This window comes from Panicum virgatum, chromosome 4K (genome assembly GCF_016808335.1).
Source record: "Panicum virgatum strain AP13 chromosome 4K, P.virgatum_v5, whole genome shotgun sequence".
In the NCBI taxonomy this organism is placed as follows: domain Eukaryota; kingdom Viridiplantae; phylum Streptophyta; class Magnoliopsida; order Poales; family Poaceae; genus Panicum; species Panicum virgatum.
In genome coordinates this window covers 30,307,203-30,332,284 of record NC_053139.1, presented here as the reverse complement: position 1 = coordinate 30,332,284, position 25,082 = coordinate 30,307,203, and the positions used below count along the sequence as shown (strand labels likewise).

General features: G+C 47.0%; 1 protein-coding gene and 1 pseudogene across 1 annotated transcript; one reads left to right on the top strand and one right to left on the bottom strand.

Annotated features, from left to right (window-relative positions):
- The first annotated feature begins 3,727 nt into the window (after positions 1-3,727).
- Positions 3,728-7,626, top strand: LOC120704779 (putative wall-associated receptor kinase-like 16). Its single transcript, XM_039989312.1, has 4 exons — positions 3,728-3,816; positions 4,893-5,784; positions 5,927-6,073; positions 6,273-7,626. The coding sequence occupies exons 2-4, from the start codon at positions 4,902-4,904 to the stop codon at positions 7,466-7,468; spliced, it is 2,226 nt and encodes a 741-aa protein (XP_039845246.1). The 5' UTR covers positions 3,728-3,816; positions 4,893-4,901; the 3' UTR covers positions 7,469-7,626.
- Positions 7,627-16,695: 9,069 nt separating this feature from the next.
- Positions 16,696-17,413, bottom strand: LOC120704778 (annotated as a pseudogene).
- Between the last annotated feature and the right edge of the window lie 7,669 nt (positions 17,414-25,082).

Here is a 25,082-nt window from a genome sequence, read left to right as displayed (position 1 = left end):
ACACATCGTACTACTTAGATCCAAATCGCGAGATCGAAAAATTCACCAAAAATCCTATGAAGTTCCAGAAAAAGAAAAACAGTGAGGGAGGCAAGATTTGGGGCAAACTAAACACGGATTGCATTAATCTTCAGATCCACCATGAAGTACATGGCTAGGATGCCGCCCTTCATCCACTCTCTCTTTTGGATTGTGCTAATTTAGGGTAATCACTCCCTAAACTCACCTAATCTCTCTTTTAAGCACCGCCTTCCTCACCACCGTACCGGTTAGTCCTAAAGTAAATATGCTTATGCTTAATTGCTTATGCGCCAACTAAGCCACTGGAACACTTAGTGTTGCAACCACTCATCATCAAAACTGAACATAGGTCCACACATGATTACTACAACATTCCTATCCGTATAGACTCTCCATAGAACACGCCCCCCCCCCCCCTCCTCTCTCGCCATGTTTATTATCTTCATTCTTTTTTTTTCAGGGGAGTTCACAGTATACATCCTCATTTCTGATTTCATGGGCTCGCTTGATCTGGTCCATCCAGTCATCATCTCCATTCGTTCGCCCTGGAACAGGCACCTTCTCTGCCATTTGGTTACAGGATTACTGGTGCTGACAGCAGCTCAATCAGAGGGGCGAAGACGTTCCTGGTCATGTTGCGCCATCTGTGATATATATGCAGAGATCAAGCAAGCGAAAGAGTGAGCGAGGCAGGAGTGGGCTTCATCGATTTACCACGAGTAACACACACTCCTATCCATATGACCATATCAGTGATCACTCGATCTCTTCCTATCAGCACTACTGGGCTAGTCAGGACTGAATTCGTGGTTAAGACGAAACAGGAAAAACGCAGTGCAGTAGCTGCGACAAAGCTTTACATGCTGAGGAATGTTGAGTACTCTATCCTGCCTGTGATGAGTGAATTGTCAACCGTGCGGTGTGATCGGGCGCTTAGTCTTTGGATTGCAGGTACACGGGCGTCGAGTGTCGACGGAGAGTTGCCGTGGAGGAGCTCAGGCCGGGCGATAGCTATGGTGTGCACTCCTGGATCGAGGGCGCAAGCGGCGACGGAAGGCGGGTTTCTTGGTTTGCGCCACAAAACCAAGCAGGCGGACGGCGATCGAAGAGGCCAAGTCGTGGAGGCACGGGCGTCGGTCTTGGGACTGGTGGAGGCGATGGGCGTCGACGGCGTCTAGGGCCTCGCTGCGGGCGAGGAGGTGACGGGCGTCGGGCGGCGTCTAGGGCCGTCAGGAGGCCGAGACGGGAACGGCGTCTAGGGCCACGGCGTGGAGGCGGGAATCTTCCCGCGCGTGAAGTTTTGGCGATTTTCTCAAAACCGGCCACCTACCCGGGTTTCGCAGACCCTCCAAAACCGCGGACCGGAACTTCGTCGACGTGGCGGCATCGTAGCAAATACTTCGAGTCTAAGAAAGAAACTCCGCCGTCGATTGAGTCTGTACAGCGGGCTGCTGCAGACCTGACCGGTCTGACCGGTCTAGCCGCGGCAGCCGAGTATTTAAGTCGCCCCTTCTCCAGGTCGTGGGCTTTGAGTCTCTTGAGTCCTTTTCGGTTTTTCCTTCCCCTTCCACCTACTCAAAGTTAGGGCCAAGGTCTCCAACGCAAAGGAAGGTTAGATTATAGCTAATCTCTCCAATCTAGAGGGTGGATGATGGTGTGGTAGGCTCTAGCCTTTTTATAGGTGAATTCCTCTGAAATTTATGAATGAAATCTGGTTAAGATTCACCCTTGTGTACTGAGTATTCGTCCTCCCCTTCTTCTTTTGCATTTTGGACTTGATTTCTCCTCTTTTGGGATGTTTCGTGTTTAGAGGAATCAAGCCCGTGGATTGGTGTTTTGCCGAACTCGTTGTGACGATTCTGATCTATCTAACCTAGTGCCAAAACCCCTAGAATTGCGAGTTCTCACGAATTGGAGATTTTGAGTTCTTGAGAAAACCCAATCCTCTTTGATCTTCCCTTGATTTCTCATGATCTGTTAATCTTTTGGGAAAGATCTCTTGGGGATATGTTCACGGGACAGTTGTGAAGGTACCCTCCAAGTTTCGTTGGATTTGGACTTCGTTTGCTCGAGATTCAACTTTTGAAGTCTTGTTCCCGAGCTTTCTGGGAGCGACCGGTCTGACCGGTCCCTTCCACCGGTCTGACCGGTGTGACCGGAGAGTTGCACCGGTCTGACCGGTCTTTGCAGTCCAGTTCTGCGTTTTGACTCGTTTTGCTTCCGCGTCGTTCCTAGGGCGTTGTTGCTCAGAGATAGCTAGTTCATAGCTATTCTCTCATTTCCTAGGTGTGAGGGCTTGAGGTGATTTCTGGGATATAGGCCGACGGATCGATTTCGAAAGAAATTTTGATCGGCTCCCATTCACCCCCCCTCTGGTCGCCGGTTTCGGTCCCTCACATGCACGTAGCGCTTTTGACAGTTACTGTTACATGACTGCTCTCGTTTCAGGGACTGAACCGCTCTTGTCCGTGGGGACCCGCTGAAAGGTTGCTCAATCACCTCGAAGCCCAGGGGGGCCGCCGGAAAGTTTCGTGGTACTACCTCCGTCCCAAATTAAGTGTCCTTTTAGGATTTTGCACGGAATTAAGGAAGAGGAGAGAGATAGAGAGTGCACAAGAAGCGAGGAGAGGTGGAGGAGGAGAGAGATAGAAAGAGACTTACTAAAAGGACACTTAATTAGAGAAAAATTTTGAACGCTAAAAGAACAGTTAATCTGGGACGGAGGTAGTACTACCGATCGTCTGACAGTGATGGCCAAGCGAGGTACAGGATCGGAGGTCACCTCACCGGCTCACCTGCAACCGAGGCCCGATTGAGTGACGCGCGCGGGCAAAATTGGGCCTAATCTCTGTCTGCCGTCGTGAATCGGTTGTCGTCAGAAGCAGATTGCAGATCACGTTAGTGGAAGCAGACTTGTTAATCCTCTTTGGAAACAACGGCGCATTGCGGCAATCGCTTTGGCAAACGCGGCGGGATGGTTAATTTGCGGTGAAGAATTCAAAACTGGCGAGGATGTGACATGAACCATTCTCATTAATTATCTCACAGCTTACCGCAGAAAAAGTGGGTTACTCAATATAATTAATTACACATGCTAGGAAAAGAAGTTCAGAATCCGCTTTATGCTCCTTTTTCTTGATTGATGATCTATTCTATGATGGGAGAAGCATGGTGTCCACCGATAGTCCAAAAAAAGTATAAAAAGCCATTCAAACACCCTTTGGAGCATGAGTTTCTCTAAGCAACTCCTGCAAATACTATACTACTGCTTTATTTATGCAAAAATATTCCATGAATTATGTTTCCATGAGCTTGGTCATGATCAACATGCGGCGGTAGTTATATGGAAGGGCAGAAACGTTGTCTTATTCTACTGCAGGATTAAATTATTGCGTTGTTTTCAATCTGACCTCACTTTTGTCACAAGATTAATTCGACAGAGTCATCCGACCCCAATTTTCTTTAGTAACAGGATTAATTGGACAGAGTCAACTATATCGTTTTCTCTGTTGATTTGTTCCCGCAGAGTACTTGTTCAGGGAATATTGCTGGCCTTGTTTCTACTTTCTACTAGACAACAGCGCTTCCATAGACTTCTTGATAATACAGAAATCTTTCTATGTCTTGACTCGTTCCCGACGACGACCCGTACATTGACGCTTGACGTGGCCTTCTTAACCACTCTCCATATATATATGCCGTTTATTTGCTTCTCGCTACAATAAGCAATCTTTAAAGCTTCGGTGCTCGCGGCGTCCTGGAGGGCAGATCGATCTCTCAACTACATACCCAAAGGTACATGTTCTATTTCACTGAAAAACTCAAGTTCTAGTGATCAGTTTGATTGATGTTTTATATATCCTCCATGCGTGGTTTGGTTTCGATCCCTTTTTCCATTTCAGTTCATGTATCTCCATGCTTGAGGATTGATGATGCAACATTTAGATGCTAGACAAATGAGGCGAGCACTAATATATACAGCGTTACGTAATTTGTGTTCTTAGATGTTGTAGCTGTCTTGCCATGCCAGTCTCCACAAAAACCAGTGCTTTGAAGTGTAATTCAGGGACCTAGCTAGGCTTTGCTAAGCATCCCCGCCATCAAGTTTCTAATGAAACAGGAACCATTCTCCAGTTTGAATCATGCCGAAATATATGCACGAAATAGTCTACGATACCGCCAGTTTGGTGGAATTGTATTGTGCTTGCGGCACATAGTGTAATATGTTCTTAGAATAACATCATCTCAAGCAATCTTCATAGCAGATGTTCAGTGCTCTGCATATCTCTGGTGGGCAGAACTAAATCCCCTGAGGTCTCCCTTCTGTTAAACGAAAATTGAACTTCCTCAATATTTTCAGTTAATTCAACGGTACTCATTTCAATTCTTCAGTTTTGTGATACAGCGGTTCATTTATCTGCATGCGCATCATTTCAGGGATGCTAGAAACACGAGAAGATAGTTACTCCCTCCGTTCTTTTTTATTTATCGCTGTTGACTTTTGACTCAATGTTTGACCATTCGTCTTATTCAAAGAAATCATGCAGATATGAAAGAACATGAATTATGCTTAAAGTATTTTTATTTTTTAATGATGAAACCAATGATGCTAAGAACAATTATAATTACATAATTTTTTTTAAATAAGATGAATGGTCAAACATCGTGTCAAAAGTCAATGGCGACAAATAAAAAAGAATGGAGGGAGTAGTACTCATCTACCCCCACGAAGATTTGTTTTTTTTTGTTTTCTTTTTGGATTTGAGATGCAGCATTAGCTTCCTATATGTAGTTGGAAGTACATACATATAGGAAGTAATATGGAAATGATTAAGCTGACTGTCACAATAACTTGCTCCTTAATTCTCCAGGCAAGTAATATGGAAATGCTCCTGCAGCTTGTCCTCGGTCTTCTACTTCTTGCGGCAAATTATGCCTCCGCTATTGCCATTCCTAGCCCTCAGTGCCAAAAGCAGTGTGGCAACGTCGAGATACCGTATCCATTCGGCATCGGCGTCAACTGCTCACTGTCAGTAGACTTCAACATCAGCTGCCAAGTCCAAGAGGGCATCTCCAAACCATTCAAAGGCGATTTTGAGGTGCTCGATATTTCCTTGTCTGATAGCACGATGCGGGTGCTCAACTACATCGTCACATACTGCTACAACGCTACCTCCAATGATATGGAGGTCGGCGGCAAATATAGAAAATTTGACGCACGAGATACCCCGTACCGCTTCTCGGACGTCCACAACAAGTTCACAGTCATCGGGTGCAACACCCTTGCCTACATCTTCGACAGCGATAATGACACTGTCTTACAGAGCGGGTGCGTTTCAACATGCGGTAAGCTGTCAGTGGCCGACGGCTCCTTCTCCGGCATGGGCTACTGTCAGACGGTGATCCCCAGAGGGATGGACTATTACAGCGCTGACTTTGACATCGGCTTTAACACAAGCCAAATCTCAAGTTTCAGCCGATGCAGCTACGCCGTGTTGATGGAGGCGGCAGCGTTCAACTTCAGCACCCTGTACGTCAACACGACCAAGTTCAATGACACGTATGCTGGGCGAGCACCCATGGTGTTTAACTGGGCTATAAGAAACGAGACTTCATGTGAGGTGGCCAAACGAAACAAGACAGCAAGTTACGCATGCCTTAGTGGCAATAGCGAGTGTGTGGACTCCACCAACGGAGCAGGGTATGTGTGCACTTGCTCAAAAGGATACCAAGGCAACCCTTATCTTCCAGATGGATGCCAAGGTACTAATTTGACTTTAGTTCTTAGATATTATGTACTTTAATTACTTAATGGTGTATTTCTGACTTTCTGTAATCAGATAGCATAGTCCTCTGGCCTCTAAACTTTGTATTATCGTGCTTAGTTCTTCTCAACGTATTGCAGATTACAACGAATGTAAAGACAGCTCCTCATGCCCCTCGGGCAGCATCTGCCACAACACAGAAGGAGGATACCAGTGTTCGTGTCCAGCTGGAAGGAAGTTTTCTGACCAAAACAAAACATGTAACCCTGATACAGGCCTAATAATAGGTAATAACGCCCTCAGCTAGCCAGAGACAAGTAACTTCTTATCTCATATGCATATGTGTCAACTGACAGCAAATACGCTAGCTAACACGTTTCTCTGCAAGAGTTAGACTAAGATATAAATTAAATGGTTTATGATCTCTACAAGAAAAATGATGGAAAAAGATTTCTAACAGTGCTCTAATTTGATGCTGTTACGCAGGAGTTACTGTCGGCTTCGTTGTTCTCCTGATTTCCTCCTTCTTTGGATACGTTATCATTCAAAAGAGAAAACTGAACAAAGTTAAGCAAGAACATTTTCGACAGCATGGAGGCCTGCTTTTGTTTGAGAAGATGAAATCAGAAAGAGGTCTCTCCTTCACGGTATTTACCGAAGCTGAACTTATGCAAGCCACAAACAACTACGACAAGAGCAGAATAATTGGAAGAGGGGGCCATGGAACAGTCTACAAAGGAATAGTCAAGGACAACATGTCTATTGCTATTAAGCGATGTTCGCTAATCGACGAAAGGCAAAAGAAGGAATTTGGTCAAGAAATGCTAATACTTTCCCAGATCAATCACAAAAACATTGTCAAACTCGTGGGTTGTTGCCTAGAAGTGGAAGTTCCAATGCTAGTCTATGAGTTCATCCCAAATGGCACATTGTTTGACCTTATCCATGGCAAGAATCAAGCATTACAAATTTCTTTCAGCACCCTCCTAAGGATTGCTCATGAAGCTGCGGAAGGACTCCATTTCCTACACTCGTATGCATCTCCTCCAATCATCCATGGTGACGTGAAAAGCGCTAACATCCTTCTTGACCATAACTACATGGCAAAGGTGTCGGACTTTGGAGCCTCAATACTAGCCCCATCCGACAAAGAGCAGTATGTGACCATGGTTCAAGGTACGTGTGGCTATCTCGACCCAGAATACATGCAAACATGCCAACTAACAGAAAAGAGTGATGTCTATAGCTTTGGAGTTATTCTGTTGGAGGTTCTCACTGGCCAAGAGCCTCTAAAGTTGGATGGGCCTGAGAAACAAAGAAGCTTGTCATCAAATTTCCTATCAGCTATGAAGGAGAACAATCTAGACGTGGTGTTGCCGACTCACATGAAGGGACAAGAGAGCAATGAACTGATAAGAGGGCTCGCAGAGCTAGCCAAGCAATGCCTGGATATGTTTGGCATTAATAGGCCATCCATGAAGGAGGTTGCCGATGAGCTTGGCAGATTGAGAAAGATTTCGTTGCATCCTTGGGTACGACTGGAAGCAGAGACCGAAACTCAAAGCCTTCTTAGCGGTACATCGACAGGTAGGTTTGATATAGAATGTGCTACTACCAGGTATCCTACACAAGAAGGTGAGAACCTTCCGATGAATCCAAGGAGTTCGTACTATGCTAGGTGAATTTCTACACGCTGGGCATGTGCGTGGCCTTCTATCCAGTGGGTAGATTACATTTTTTTTCAAAGTTTTCATTTGAATCTGTTTCCTCTGTTCTAGGGATTGTATAGTCCTGATCGGCATTTCTGTAATAACTATTCGTCATGTTTCTTGTGTGGTCTTGCATATGCCTAGTAAGCATATATATATAGCGGAAAGCCTGAAACAGGGCATATAGTACCACTAGCAGTCGCATGGCTCAGCCTTTATTTGCTAGCTCCACTATTTGGGCAGGCCGGCAAAGACCTTGCGATTCTTGGAGTTTTCTTAGGCCGCGATGCACACACTGGGTGATGAACAAATGAGAAATGAGAGTCACTGAGTTCTTCGAGTTTTTTTTTAGGCCGGCACGATGAAAGCCCAGGCAGGCCAGCCCGATGAAAGCCAGTTAACCTAAACAAGTTAGCATCATGGGTCCAGTCCAACTCACCACCCGTGTAAAACCCCAATTCCTATCTATAGGACGTCCTACTCATAGCCATAAGTAGGACACTGTTTGAGATCTATGCAACCCTAAATCCAACGATGGATGTTCATCTCTGTTCTCTCCTCTCTCTCCGCACGGGCCTCCGCGAGTGGCGCCGCTGCCGCTCCTCTGGTCAGCCACCGCCTCCTCCAGCAGCCGGCCTACCGCCCACCGTCGCCGCCGTCTCCCGCCGGCCTGTCCGCGCCGCCGCTCGCCCGCGCCGTGGCGGCTCGCCCTCGCCGGAGGCGGAGCTCGCCCACGGCGGCGACCCGCCCTCGTCGGAGGCGAAGCTTGCTCGCGGCGGTGGCAGCCCGCATGGCAGCTCGCCGGAGCCAGAGGCAGTGGGTGAGCTCCACCCTTTTTTCTTTTTTCTCTTTTTTTGATTTTCTATTTTTTAAAATCTAGATTTTCTTACAAAATAAAATGTTCCATAAATTTTTAAACAATATTTCGCATAATTTTTTGGAACAATGTTCTAGAAAAATATGGAAACATTCGTGAACATTTGATTTTTGTTCAAAAAAATGTTCCAGAAAAATGTTTCGGAACATTTGGTTTTATCCGAAAAAATGTTCTGGAAAAATCTTTCGGAACATTTGATTTTATCCCGTTAGAAAAAATGTTCCAGAAAAATATTTCGGAACATTTGATTTTGTCCCGGAAAAAATGTTTCGGAACATTTTATTTTGTTCCGAAAAAATGTTCCAGAAAAATGTTTTGGAACATTTGATTTTATTCCGAAAAAATGTTTCAAAACATTTGATTTTGTTCCGAAAAAATGTTTCGGAACATTTGATTTTGTTACGTAATAATGTTCCAGAATATTTATAGAACATTTAATTTTTGTTTTAAGACAAATATAAATATTTCCCATGATTAGTCCATTTAGAGGAGGTCGGGAGAAATTGTTCTGAAAAAATATTTCAGAAAAATATTCCTGAAGAATGTTCTGCAACATTTGATTTTGTTCCCATGTTTAATTTCAGTTTTCCAATCTGTAGCGTGGTATGCATACCGGTGGGGGTTCCAATCTGTAGCGTGTGCCTAGCGAAAAGTTGAGAAAAAAACAACGAAACAGTACGTCCAGAGCGCGGAATCGTGGTTCGCGATGGCGGGCGGGCCGGCGTTTCCGCGCTCACGTCGTTGGGCTGTATGCCTCGGGCTGGGCTCTCTGGGCTTATCCCAATCGGACGTCCTGTAGCGCCACCAATCCTATATATCTTCCGGTAGATTTTTTTCTCCCCCACCTTCCAATATTTGAGATTCATGCAACTATCTCCAACCGTTGGATCAATACATCCAAACCCTAACCCCTCACCCTCTCTCCCTACCGTGCTCTCCCTCCCGTCCCCCGCCGCCACGCACCACCCAACGCAGGCCGGCGCCCGCACCGCCGCCGGCCCTTCCTGTCTCATCGCTGAGACTCCCCTGCTCCGCCGCCGCGCCTCCATGCCGCCGCGCGCTGCCCCGCCGTTGCTGCTACTCCGCGGGAGCGCGCCGCCGCTGCCCGCACGCGCCAAGCTCACAGGCCGCCACGTGCCGAGCTCGCCGGCTCCCGTTGCCTGCTCGCGCCGCCGGCGTGTGCCAAGCTTGCCGGCCGCTGCTTGCCCGTTCGTGCAGCCGCCGCTCCGAGCGGACCCGCGCCACCGCGCGTCGACCTCACCGGAGAAGAAGCAGGCTGCTTGCCGGAGAAACACGTTCAACATTTCAAATTAGTATTTCCAACATTCCATTCTTCTAATTTCAACATTTCGTATTTACAGTTCCAACAATTTGAAGTCAAATGTTGAACCTATTTATAGAAAATGTTGAGTGAATTCTGTTAAGATGTTGAACACATTTGTAACAGCTAATTGGGCCAAATGGACTTTAAAAATGGATGGTTTATCTAACTTCCACAAGAAGATATATAGGAGCCCCTTAGCGCAGCTCGGTTCAGGTGTTGAATGTAACGCAGGTGAGATCACCGCAGGCAGGTGGCACAGGCGCCGCGGGGCAAGCAATGCAAGCTGTGACGCGGCCGGGCGCTACTTACTGAGGCAGGCAGTTTTCCGAGTGCGCCGCGCTGCTGCCGATGCCGAGCCGTCACGGTCGCGAGCACCGGAGGTCATCGTCGGCACGTACGCTGCCAAAGACCGACTTGGCCGAAGCTGTGGACATCGATCAGACTTGGACTCGAGGAGGTTGATCAACGTGCCGCCTGTTCCCGGCTCGGAGCGGGAGACCGCCGAGACGCATAGCACTGGCGCACCGGACGCGCCTCACGGCCGCTTGGTATCACGCGTCGCCAGAGGTCACGCTGCTTGGGTGCGTAGCAGGCGGCAGATATGCCGTTTGGCCCATGCAGTTGACTGACCCGGCCGTTTGGGCCACTGGTGAGCGGGCACTGCTGCGTGCACCGTCGTTCGGGGCGGAGACGGGAGACCTCAACAGTCGACTGACTCCTTGCCGACGACTCGTACAGTGGCGCGAGATGGCTCTTTTTATACACATACTGACTCCCAGCACATACTACTACAGTCACCACTTTCCCCGCCACCCCCTTCACCGCCGGCCACCAACCCCCGGGCATGGCGTGACCAGCCAAGGGGTTGCTAGCTTCTCTTCTAGTGCACAAAACCACAATCCATTTAACCATATTTTGTTATTTGTTTTAATTAGCAAACGATCTTATAAATTCTTGAAACTTGACGGGTACAATATATAAAGCGTTCGCATTCCATTTTAAGCATTTTCACTCCAATATATTATGTAGAAAACGAGAAATCTAATTTCTAAGCATGCTAAGTGTTATTGATAGATTGCAATTATACAACCCCTTTTAATGACCACAAGCAACTTATCTTGGAGTTTGTTTCTTCATCACAAATAATGACATGCATAGATGCAAAATCCAGCTACCTTCTATCATGAAGTGAGTGAATTATAAAAAATTTGTGACAAATATTTCCATGTGTGATGGAGCGGATGATTAGAGTTCAGCTTCAGGAGCACACCTACGATTCCTCTTCAGCAGATTTGTGATATGTGAGGGATGCACATAGAAGTGCCGGTACACATTCAAATGAGATAAGTGTTCAGGTCTTCAGGAGCTCATGAACTGAAATAAAACAACATGTAAGATTAAACTAGTCGCAACAAAATCAAAAGAAAAATGCTCTTGAAAATATATCTACTCTAGCATTAGGTACTGAATTACCTATGTGGTGAACAGTTATTATTTTCTAAATTGTTTGTGGCCCTAGTAATAAAGAAGACGGCCCTGAGGAAACACATCACTACAGATTACAATCTGGAATCAAAGATACAGAAATCAGTAGCACACGTATGGATATAGAGTTATAAACACAAGCAGAGAGAAAGAAAGAATATCTTTGCAGCACCAATAAGTATTTCCAGCATTCAAGAAACAACAACGATGGCAGATATGGAGCATCTAAAGACAAGGGGCGAAGCCAGACGACTGTGCCACCGGGGTCGGCTCCATTAGGACGCCGGGGTCGAATGCAGAGATCTACAGTAGTTTATGTGGAGTTTCACAAATTTCGTCGGGGTCGCAGGACCCAATGAGCTCACGTAGCTCCGCCACCGCATAATACACTGCCATACTATGTAGCTCCGGGAAATCAGTAGCACTCGTATGGATATAGAGTTATAAACACAAGCTGGCTTTACTAGGCAATTAAGCTCACTCTGCATCAGTTTTTGCCCAAAAAATGACAGTGCAAAGTTCAGGTATAATCTCCAATGTTATGGAAGAGCTCAAAATTGTGTATAACCTTGTCAAAAAGGAATAATCTCCAAAGTTTCTAAAGCTAGTTCTGGAAATGAAGGGTATGTTTACATTCATATGAAATAATCCTAAAATAATTAATTGCATGGCTACAGGAAAAAAAAAGCAGCATGCATGTATCATATAATGGACAGAAGAAATATGTATCATTTGAATAAAGGTTAGGTCTGCTTCCAGCAGCGTATTTTCTGATCAGCGCTACTAATTGAAAATTACAAAAAATGTTTAGCAGTCCTAAATACATATAAGAGGCGTGTATAGCCACCAAGGTCAACACCCGAACACCCCAAAAATGTATGAGAGCAATGATCCTTACGCAAGAGAGAGCTGTTGCTCTATTTGTTTTCGGTTAAGTGCTAAACTCCTCCGATTGAGAAGCAAATGAAAAGAAGTCTGTGTGAGGCCTGACTTCCGCACAAGACTCTGGCGAGAAGGAAAGAAAAATAGAAATATGTCCCGCCGACCTGCACATGCATGCTTGTTGTCCATTCAGCAAGAGGAGCATTTGCTCTCATATTATTTTGGGCAAAGACCTTGATTATTGTTTGAAGGATCAAAGTGAAATAATTAAAAAGAGGGTTCTTCTGGCCGTTCATACGTACTGAGCTAAGAAGCAAATAAAACAGAAGTCCCGGCGACCTGCTTATGCATGCACGTCGTTCGGTTTCCAAAGTGAGCAATATTGCTCCGTTTATATTTTTGACCAAGATCGAGAAAAGTTCAGTAGAAATAAGAAAAGAATTCGAGACGCCGGAAGGCTATCGATTTTATTCATCTTGTGAGCATCATCCAAGCATAATCCTAACACCGCAATTGCGGTCGACTTCTACATGTCTAGTACCGATGAGACTATACGAATTTTTTGGCTATAAGTGCCGACGAGGCGATGCCACGATTCCATCGACACGTCCCAGGCTAAGTATGCTATGAGCTGAACTCTAGTCATCTGCTCCATCACACATGGGAATATTTGTCGCAGATTTTTTATAATTCACTCACTTCATGATAGAAGGTAGCTAGATTTTGCATCTATGCATGTCATTATTTGTGATGAAGAAACAAACTCCAAGATAAGTTGCTTGTAGTCATTAAAAGGTGTTGTATAATTGCACTCTATCAATAACACTTAGCATGGTTAGAAATTGGATTTCTCGTTTCCTATGTAATATATTGGAATGCAAATGCTTAAAAAGGAACACAAACGCTTTATATATTGTACCTGTCAAGTTTCAAGAATTTAGAAGATCATTTGCTAATTAAAACAAATAACAAAATATGGCCAAATGGATTGTAGTTTTGTGCACTAGAAGAAGCTAGCAGCCAGAGTTCCGACGCCTTAGGCGCGCCTAGGCGCGACTAGGCGCTAGTCGATGCCTGTCCACCTGGCTTAGGGGGAAGGCGGAGGTCTAGGCAAGCGCGGCGCCTAGGCGACTCCAGGCGGCGCGGAGGCGGCGATTCGGCGCGTGGAGGTGCCCTAGGCGAGCGCGGAGGCGGTCGTCGCGGCCGGTCGCGCGAAAGTTTTCGCTCCCGCGGTGGGCGCGCGCGCAGACGCCTTCGAGCGCGGGAAAAGAAGCCCCGCGCTGGAAGAATAAGACGGGGAGGAGGCCGCGCGTGCGCGGAAAGGAAGCCGCGTGCTCGGACGGCTGCTCACCTGCCTGCGACCCTGCCTCGAAGCTCGAAGGTCGTCGTCACCACCGGTCGAGCTCGTCCACGCCTTCCTCATCCTCCGCCAGGAGCTCCTCCCCGCCTCATAGCCGGTGCATCCCTCCCGCCGCCGCCTGGACCTCCTCCACGCCTCCCGCACCCCTCCCCGACGGCTGCTCCTGCTCCCCTCCCTCCTCCCCCAGTGGTAGCCCCAAGTGGCAAGTTGAGTCCCCTCCCCCATCGGTTGCTCTGCTCCCCTCCCCTATTGCTGTGCTCCCCTCCTCTGCTTCTGTATATTGACGACTGTGACTGAATCTGAATGACTGTGTGACTGAATCTGAATGGTATTACTGTGTGTGTGATTTAAGTTGAAATTGCAGTTCAGCTGATTTAGTTGAGGCATGTAGCATGTTGATTTACTGGAAGTCATGATGATTCATGAGTTAGGCATGCTGATTTAGTTCAGCTTGTACAGAACTGATTCTTTTTGTTTTTGTATCACAGTGCACTGTCAAGTTTGACCATTAGATCAGATTATTCCCTAAATCATCTTGCTTTGCTGTTCTAGGAGTTTGTAAATGTAATTCTAAATGTGATTGCAATGTCAGCTTGATTTAGGATGTCGACAACAGAAAGTGATGCAGCAGCTGGTGCACATGCACCTGCACCTTTTATTTATGCATTATGTTGTGCACTTGTAATGCTTTCCTATCCACTTGTCTGTGATTCAAATTTGCAATTACTAGTTGCTGCTACTCTCCTTTGGTGTGTTCCTGGAATGGATGGGAGATGGCTGGTATTCAGATAAGTATCAACTTCCTATTTAAGCCACCCAGGTATGTCTACTACTCTCTCTTCTATATACATTCAGCAGTATATGCTTCTATATAACTTATTTATTCAGCATTTTCTACTATATATATATATACATATATATATGTGTGTGTGTGTGTGTTATTTAGTAAAATGGCAAAACGCCTAGAAACGCCTATGCTGGCCTAGGCTAGTCTAGGCGCTAGGCTAGGGGTCATCGCCTAGAGAGTGCCTAGTGCCTAGCTGAACTTTGCTAGCAGCTCCTTTGGCTGGTCACGCCATGCATGCTGGCGTGACTGCTTTGTCAGGCAACTTGGCGTGACTACCTCAGCACATTTCGCCTCGTCAGCACCACGTGGAAATCGATCTCGGGTCTCACCACCGTGGCATTCGAGTCACGCCACATGCAATGGCGTGACTCAGTTACAAGTCACACTACAGAGTTTGGCGTGACCAAAAGGGCTACTTCTTGGGATTTTAGTTCGGGAGGAGTTATTTATAAAATATTAGTTTTAAAAGGGTTAAAATAAAAAAATTCGTTAATATGGCTTGGAGGATCTATAATTTGCCTAAGGAAAAGGTTTTGCTATGACTTTAAGTCCTAGATTTTGCTATGAGTTGGCAAGTCCCAACTTTTACTATCATTTAGTTTTCCAATACGATTAGTGACCTAGCCTCATTTAGTTTTCCAATACGATTAGTGACCTAGCCCTAGATTTTAGTATCATTTGGATTTTAGGCTAGATTTTACTATGATTTGGAACACTATGGTTTGGAATTCTATGAATCGGATCTCCTCCATATTTGAGCTGAGTCCTACATTTTACTATATGAAATATAATTATGAAATTCCAAGTAATTACTAGATTCGAACTCATAGCCAAAAAAAACTAAATCTTATAGGATGCTCCAAATACTATGACTTTGATCCTCCGTATTTGCTATGAGTTGGAATCTCATAATTACTATGACTTGGATCATCCATACTATCATTTGGAGTCTCATATATACAATCATTTGAATCCTCTAGATGATTCAAATCATACACTACAACTCCATGTATAGAGCTCTGACACTGTTTCATATACTACAAAATCAAACTTTGAAGTTTACGGAATTCTAAGTCATAGTAAAATGTACCCAAATCTTAAGGAGGATTCAAAATATAGAAGATTCCAAATCATAGTAGCATAAGTGGATGGGGATGTTGTATTTCTTAATAGCATTAGAATTATCATGACAAAAAAATTAGAAAATATAAAAAGAAAATCGAATTTGGCATCCCCGCCGAGCTGGGCCGCGGCTTGCTTAGGCCCGCGGGCCTGCTTGGGCCTGAGATGGCGCTGGCCGTCCGATCGGATCGGACGGCTGTGATGCTGCCGCCCGGCCAAAAGGCCCCGCCTGGCTCCCTGCCTCCCTCCCCCAAACCATATCTTTCCTCCATCCCTTTAAGGATCGGTTAGAATGGAGGAGTTACCTTTAAGGATCGGTTTCCCTTCGTTTCCCGCTCGAATCGGGTGGAAGATGGAGTGGATCTAGAGGGGAAGAGGGAGGGGGCGGCGCCATGGAGGTCGGGTCGAGTGGAGGAGTGGAGGAAAAAAGAATGGGAGGAGGAGGAAGAGGAGGCTGACTGAGTGGGCCTGTATTGCGCATGGCGCGACTCAGTCGCCCCAAAGCATATGGCGCGACTCAGCCTTGCCACGTCAGGCTCGCTGCAACGCGTGTGCCAGCGTGCGCCAGCGTGGCAGCTCGGTCGCGCCAAGGCATGTGGCGTGACCCTTCAGGGAGTCGCGCCACGGGACTTGGCGCGACCAAAAGGACTAGTTCTTGGAAATTTAGATCTGTACGGGTTATTATTAAAATATTAGATTAAAAAGGATTAAAATAAAAAAAATTCCATCCTAGTAGAGCTATGGCACAATTCCCTTACTTATTTTTACATAACTAAAATAAAACGAGGCTGGAGTGGCGACTTCCTGCGTTGCTACTTCTACTTGTTAGATCCTTCATCCTTGGAGGGCGAAATGGTGCCGGTGGTAGGTCAACCCCTACTGCTCGACCTGCGCAAAACCAAGAGGCGAGTGTGAGCTCAACGCAGAAAACAGTTTTGTGGCATTTGTAATACACTTGGTTCTTGGCAAGAAATGTGGCAGTAAAAAAAGGAAAGTTCACTAAGGTAGCTCAGAATAAACAGATGTATGGGAGCTACAAGGAGTACCAAGTAAGGTGTTTGCATATCTGCATGTGCCTTTCAGACTTTCAGATAGGATATGAAATGAAGAGATGGTGATACGCTCTGAAAATATGGAATGACAGTTCACTATACTGAGGCAATGTCACTTACCTGCGCGTCTTCCTGCGGTTCGCCACCGAGAGCTGCTTCACCTGATTATGTACTGAGCGCACTCCCGTGTGGTGGCTCTTCTCCCCTCCTTATAGTTCCATCTTCCATAGCTTATAGGCAATGCTTGTCACTCAGGCGATCGTACTCTTTCATCTCCACCAGTGCGGTTAATCGAGGGCACCAGGACCCCATGTCATCTTCAGCTCTTGCAGCTTGTCATCATCAATATTCACAATCTCCTGATAACATAAGCAACCCATAGTATGTTATTCGTGAGAATGGATCAAAAGCAGCCTGTGAGATACCATGAAACTTTTGACATACCTGGTGACTGGTGTTTGCCATCAATTGTGACAGTCTTGAAAGGATACCAGCTTAGGTCACTAAGTTGCTGCTGCCACGATGAGTATAACTTGTAAAATGCCGCGCCAACTTCTTCAGGAGGTACCTTTGCAAAGCAAGCAGCCTTGATTACCTTCTCGTTCAATTCTCCCATTTCCTTTATCCCAATTTTCCTTCCGCCATTATCAATTTCAAGGAATCCCTGGAACACAAACTTGCTTGTGACATTGACTTCCCCAATATACAGTTCAAATTTATGCTGCAAGAACATATGCTGGATCAAATTATATTAAGTGCAAACTGAGGGATATGAACGAACCTTAATCAGCTCGTTTCTGACCCCTCTAGATCATCTTCTTCACTCACCAAAGCACCTGAGGTTTGGCCAACAGTTGGGTTCGCTAGCTCTTTCCTTCGGCACGCTTCTGTTTCCTTGGATGTTTGGCCATCTGACATAACAATATGTATTTCAGATGGCCTTTTTGTGACGGAACTGCCAAATTAAAATGCTAAATTAAGCGTAATGATCATTATTTGAACACATCAGGCGCATTAGCTTAATGGTTTAATTTGACAGTTCTTTCTCAACCCACGGCCCGTTCGAAATAACGCCGGTAGTCCCGCACGAAGGCGGGCGCAGATGGTACAAGTATGACAAAATACTTGAATATACAAACACAATACATAATATGAAACATTAAGTTTTACAAAACGAGTTCAAATATGTACATAGTTCACAAATTTTACAACCGATGTAACCAAAGTTCAAACATAAAGGCCCTGCAACGACACTACCTATCCCTATACAGCCTTTACACAACTGGTCAAACCGGTTCACCCAGCCGGTCGGATCGGTCACCCGTAACCTGCCCAACACTACCAGTCAGACCGGTCCACGAACCGGTCAGACCGGCCAGCTCCAAAGCTGATAGAAGATTACACACTCTGCCCACAAGTGTGCAATCTAGCAATTTTCTAGTCTAGGAGTTTGGTCCAATCACCTCCCATCTCTCTGCGTCACGGCGGACAAACTCGACACAGCAGGTGCAGAAGTCGATATCTGTGGGTCCTGAAATAATTGTGACAACAAACACTGAGCAACTAACACTCAGCAAGACTTACCCGACTATGGGTATACATAGCTCATTATCTAAACATGCAAAGCTTTTGGCTAGTAGTTTATTTTGCTGAAAAAGCAACTAAGGATGGATCCTTACTTTCAATATTTTAGCTCAAGATTCTAGATAAATTAACCCTAAACTAGTATTTGCATAACCTCTAGAGCAATCATGGTGGAGTATTAAATAGCAAAGCAAAGTGGTCATCAATGTATTTATATTCCATGTTCCATCTCACATTACTACGATGCGGCGCAGTGATCAAGGTTCTCATAACCGTGAGTCGCGGCGAATCGATCCGATTTAACCTTGCAAGGCGGACCTAACCAACACGGCACGTAATTACCCGACTATACGAGCCAACCATTCCCCTCCACTCCTCGAACTACAGAACCGTCCCACCTACATATAGTCATCCGAGCCCTATGAGAGACCACCAAAAATAAAATACGTGCATCCCAATTCTCCACAGCCACTCGACTGCCCTAAGGGGTGGTGATGAAGACGTGTGAGTAGAGGATTTGGCACGGCGACAGGGCGTGCGGGTCCGTGGGCGACGTCGAGCGTGTGGCCAACGGCGAGGGCCCCGGAACGGGGCGGATCGTCGGGGAGGCGCCGGCTCGTTGGAGTTTGAGGAGGAGGAACTGGAGATCGGCAGTGAGGGCCGGTGGGAAGTTGGCGAGGAGGCGCGGTGGGGACGGCGGAGCGGGGCGAGGTCGCGAGCGAGAGAGGGGCCGACGGGGAGACGCAGGAGGGGGCGCGCGTCGCGAGCGTGCGGCGGCCGGCGGCCGGCCAGCGGGCCGGCATGATGATGTCGGCGAGCGCGGGGTGGCCGAGCGTGGCGGCGGCGGGTGAGGACCCACAAGCAGTGGCGCAGCGGAGAGGAGGCGGAGGGCGGCAGATGGAGAAGACGGGGTCGGCGATTTGCCGTGGGCAGCTGCGCGAGCTGCGAGGGGCGCGGAGGCGGAACCGGGGGAAATCAAAGAAAAAGGGGAGCGGGGGAGCGGGTTGGGGAATCGAACCTGGGCGAAGTGTTTCGTGCTCTGCGGGATCGGTGCGGGGGCGTTGAAGCCCATCGTGGGTGGGATGATCCAAATAAGATCCACCGTTGGATGGCGTTGAACTCATCATGCAAAAGCTATGGATCGTTGATTTTTATGTTAGAGGATTTCTGGGTACAGTTTTTTGGGTACTCAATGTTCCACCTTCTCAGCGGGGGATGATTTCTTGGGTGGTCGTACGAAAGAAATCTTCGTGCTTTATTGGATGCTTTATTGGTGTAACATTCCAGTTTTCATCACTATTAAAAGAAATGCAAGGCAACCCTCTAGAACATTCTCCACTAAGCAAGAGTGAGATATTTTCCATGGAGTACTCTAGAATTGGTAATAAGTAAAATTTTGAAAATGTTAGAATATTTTGGAATTCTCTAGAAGGGGGACACTTGTCCTAATACCATGGCTCCCCTTGGCCTATAAATAGAGCCCCCCCTCCATGCCATGGCATCCATCCATGAGCAAGGTAGATGAGTTGTGGTAGGGCTAGAAGGGTGAGTGCTAGGCTAGCCACTTAAAGGTGTGTGTTCCTTTGTAACTTTGTTGCTCCAATAAGGTAAGTGTCTTTATAAGTGTTAGTCTCCCGGTTAAATTTAAGTACTTAGTGTATAAGTTGTGATCCATCGAAGGTTGGCTCTGCCACCCGGGATCATAAAAGGGTCTGGGCTTCATCGAAGGTTGCTCTGTCATGTCACCTGGAAGCCAGCTTCATCTGTTGGTAGGCTCTGCCTCCCGGAAGCAAAAGGCGGCTCTGCCATCAAAAGGACCCGGTACACTAAGTAACTAGAAGCTGACCGACTCTGAAGTGAGTTGGTGTGTCATAGGGGTAGATCCTCAACTTAGTGGGTATTAGGGCCACCTCAATTTCCAACAATCACTAAAATAAAACTTATGTTGCAATTAAACTAGTAATGTAAAATAATACTAACGTTATATGAGGTATTACATAACTACTAGGCAAACTATTTTATACTCTTGCCTTGCGTTAGTACATTCGTTCCCTTCAGTAACCAGCATACGCATGCTTGCACCTACGACAAAAATCATCTCGTCTCTTTCCATAGAAGCCTCTCGAGTCACCGTACCACGCCATAATTCCCAAACAATTATGACAGCGCCTACCTCCTTCGCCATAACTTCATCATCCCCTGGAAGCCACAGAATACCCACACCATTGATCTTGAAATGACCCGTCATGACTCACTCCATTTCCTGGAAGCCGGCAAGAGTGCTCACAATATTAAATAACCCGTCATGTAAATATGGCGGCACCCACCTCGCCATAAATCAGGGTTGTCGCGCACAGTGCCGGCCGGGATTTTTTCTCCGCCGCGCGAACCGCCTCACCTCGTCTATAAAAGAAGCCGACGCCCCCTCCCTGTCATCCCCACCCGCACTCGCTCTCGCTCGCGCACGCGCGACACGCCGGCCCCATGACGGGACCGCGCACTGCCGCCGGCACCACGCCATGCCGCCCACCCCCGCGTCCCCACCTCGCCCACGCCGGTGCAGCGTCCTCGCCGGCTTTGCCGCCTCGACGCTCGCGCCTTCAGTGCTACCACTGTTCGCGTTGACGACGAGATGCCGTAGCCCACGCCATCGCCCGTCCCTGCGCCACGCCGCTGCTGCTCTCCTCGCCTATAAAAGGAGCGAGGCCGTGACGAGCCCCATCATCAGCCCAAGCACACCGAGCCGCTTCGCTCTGCTAGCTAAACCACTCCTCACGAGCCCAGCTCACTCACGAGATGAAGCTCCAACAGTTGACCCTCTTCCTCGAGCTGTTCCATGCCAAGGTGAGATGACAGTTTTCGCCCGTAGTGCTTGCTTGTGTTTGTTTGCCGGTTGTGCCGTTTTCGCCCGTAGATCACGGAGTGACCGAGGAGGAGCCTGCCAATGAGTACGAAGACCCGTACCGCGAGAAGGAAGCCGCCGCCGCCGACGCGTACGTAAGCGAAGGCAAGTTTCATCGACCCCTATGTGAGCGGTTGCATCCATGTGAGGACGTCTAGTTGTAGCCCTGGTTTAGGATCGATTACATATACCGGTACTTGAGCAATTGAGTGTGCTCATACTTGCATATGAAGTAGTTATGCATATCCAGAGTTGAGACTAGGATATGGAGGGTTTTGGCTGAGGCAAGGGCAGCTCGGTATGCTGGAGCCGGCGCTACCGTGGTGGTAGACTGGAAGGTGAGTGCTACCGTTGTGGTAGGCTCAAGTTGACATGTTGAGGGATGGTTGCTGCCCTGGTGAACGATAAGGACCGAGTTGTTTTGACATCTCACCTAGCTTACTTTAGTACGACCACAGGTTCCGGTATGGGCCGGACTTAGCCTAATCCCACTGGTTAGCCTGACGGTCGCAGGGATGGTTTATGGGTATAGACCATTGGGGTCAGGGCCCGAGGGTTTGTGCGGCCGGGCTGGGGCGTGACCACGGTTGGGTGTCGGCTATGTCGGTTGTCCGTTCGGGCAGTCGAGCGTGTGGGTACAGTGTACGACCTCCGCAGAGTGTATAATCCATTCGAATGGTCCGTGTCCACGGTATGGACAGGCTACGGTGTGGTCCTGACAGTGAGCTACCTACTATGGGTTGTGTCGGGAAGAGTTGCATACCATGAGTTGCATTGCTAATGCATTGTGCTTAATGTGCGTCGTGCATATCATTCCCCTCCCGTAGGGTGAGGTGGAACTTGCTGAGTACTTTTGTACTCAACCCTTGTTGATTTTTCTCCAGAAGATCTTGACTTTGGGCCAGAAGACTGCGAGTAGATCGTGTCCGCACCCAAGCTGATCGAGTGGAGCCGTGATGGATGAAGAGCTAGTCCTCCGTGCCGTCATGCTAGTCGTTATCCTATGGTTGTTCTGTGTAGCTCTGTGTTGAGGCTTTATCCCTCGTGTGCATGTTGAATAAAGCTCTGTATGACTCTGGACTCCACTTGATGTAACATGTATTATGCCGGAGACCCTATTCGGTAATTAATACATGGTTTAGCCTTGATCTTTGGGTCAGGGCGCTTCAATTGGATAGATGGATGATACCCCAAACGGAGATCAATCTTTTAGAATACTTTGGTCCCGACTAGCTAATCAAATAATATGTCGATTTGGGGAAGGGGATATTTATTCTTGATTGTGACGGCATTTAAAGTCCAATAGCCCACGCACATCCTGAGGCTTTGATCTTTTTTTTAACATAAAGTGCCGGATAGCCTCAGGGCGAAGTGCTAGGACGGATATACCCCTTATCAAGCAGTTTCTGCAATTGTTTCTTTAACTCTGCTAGCTCATTGGGTGGCATCCGATAAGGTCTTTGAGAAATTAGTGTCGTTCCCGGTTGCAATTGAATAGCAAACTCCACATTACGATCCGGTGGCATGCCTGGTAAATCATCGAGAAAAAACATCCAGATATTCACACACCACTGGGATATCAGCCAAAATTTTGCCCTCACTAGGATTCATTGTATGTGTCACAGGTGTAGGGTCCATCAGAGTCAAGGTCATAGAACCCTGGATAGGAGAATTCACGTGTACAGAATGTGACAAAGTGTCTAGAAGGATTCCATGAAATTTCATCCAGTTCATGCCAAGTATAATATCTAGTTTCTGAGTTGGCAACATTATAAAGTGGGTGGCAAAAAAATTTTCTTGCAACTGTAAAGGTACTTGCTTGGTAGTCTGATTGGTGGTTATACGCCCCCCCGGTGAGTGAATGTTGTATGGTATCGACATGCTTTCTATCTCCATCCCAAGTCTCACAGCACACTCTTTACTAATGAACGTATGAGACACCCCAGAATCAAACAATACGGTAATGGGGTGATCATTAACGGAGAACATACTCGTCATCACTGGAGCTCCCTGTGGAATACCCTCAAGCGTGGTGTAGTGCACCTACCCTGGCTTGAAGTGAGCCACTTTCGGTTTCTAATTCTATTGGCTCAAACTTTGAGTTTGCTTTGGTGGCATCCGGCAGTCACGTGCAAAATGCCCAACCTGACCACAGTTGTAGCATGGAGATAAACCTAGACGTGCCCCCGGCTACTGCACTCACGTAGTCTGCACGTTTTGCTGAGGAATAGGAGGTCTGACTGTCCCCTATGGCTGTGTGTACTGGGGTGGCTGATATCCCCACTGCTGCTTTGGTGGTCTTTACACAGGCTGGTGCTAAAAGGGTGCTCGCGGTGGCCCAGACTGCACGAGACGGAACCACTGTGGGGTACTGTTAGAAGATCCCCCTGCAAGTGCCTTTCTCTTCTTTTCTACCTTGTGAGCTAGGTGGGCGTCCTCCTGAGTGATAGCCCCGTTGGCTAGCTCACTAAAAGTGTCAAACTTGAACATTGCCAGACGATCCTGGAGCTTGCTGCTAAGCCCCTGCCTGAAGCAAACTTGCTACTTCTCATCAGTGTCTATGTGATACCCAGCATATTGAGATAGTGTGTTAAATGCCCGGGCATACTGCAATACACTGTTGTTTCCCTGCTTCAGGGCCAGAAACTCAGTAAGCTTCCTTCTTATCACTCCTGCTGGAATATGATATGCCCGGAATGCTTCTTTAAATTGTGCCCACAAAAACCGAGTACCAGTAGGGAACATGGCCACATGGTTATCCCACCATGTGCGAGCGGGACTTCTGAGCTGTTGAGCTGCAAATGCTGCCTTATCATTGTCATTATATTGATACAGAGTGAACTTGGACTAAAAGGTCCGGAGCCAGCTGTCAGCTTCTAGTGGTTCATCAGCCTTATTAAAAACCGGTGGCTGGGTACCCAAGAACTCCTGATACCCAGGAACAGGGGCTGCTGATGATTATGGTTGCCATGCTGCGGTGTTGCACCCTGTTGCACGAGCTGACGGAGGAGTGCCGTCTGCTCATCACGCCTTGTGAACATAGCCGCAATGGCTTGAGCCAAATCAGGAGGTGGCGGCGGCGCTCCAGAACCATCTTCTACCATTGCTGCATTCAACCCTGATTTGATCAGTCACATGATTCTGATTACATAAAAATAATCATGACAGTAACTAAGATTCAAATCACGGGAAAATGCAGAAAGTAGAGCACTGAATTGTACTTCAAAGATTTCAGTCTGTGCCAGGCGGTCAGACCGGTTCTATCAGACAGTCCGACCGGTTTGAGCACTGCGACCAGTCTAGCGTAGAGTAACCGGTCAGACCGGTGACAAGAACCGATCAGACCGGTCACTAGTTCCGGGACTAGTTTATATTCTAAGTCAGCTACCAATTCTGAGCCAAACCCAAAAATGCATTTTCATAATGATGTATAAACTCAAGGGAACCTAGGGATCATGCAACTATGGTTCCAAACAATTTCTGAAAACGTAAGATAAGATACAAATAGTTAATTAGTCCATACACTCTAAACTAATCAAGGAATATCACAATTTAATTATACATAGGGCTTTAGAAATGAGAGATTATTCCTTCGTCAGTGCCTATAATTAAATGAATATGCTTCATCAAACTAATGATAGTGACTAAGAGCATCTGTAATGTGGCGGAACCACCCAAAACTACTGGGCCCGGGTGCACTGATCTTTGTTGCTAAGCAACTCTGACCCAAATCGGCATGCACCGGTAGTTCCTCGAGTGAAGCCTCGATTAAAGCCACGCTATTCCAGGATCAGCAGGCAACACTCACAAGAAGGTGAGCCCAGAGATTATAACACAGAACATTTCATACATCTCAGAGTGATTGCAGCGGAAAGGAAATTTATTACAAACCAGGTTCAGAGTAGTAAAGTACTACAGAGTTCCATCTACTCAAATTATTCAAGTCTCTTGTTCAGCAGAAGCATTAAAAGATAACTAGCGAGATACGTGACGCATCGATAAAGCCCGTACGAAAGCATCACTCAGCGGGAGGGTGATCAGCACCAGCTGAAGGGCCATCCCACTCAACAGACCAACCCGGAGGCAAGGTACACGGCCAAGTAAGACTCGCAAACAGATCTTCAAAGTTAGTACCTGAAAAACAGTGCCACA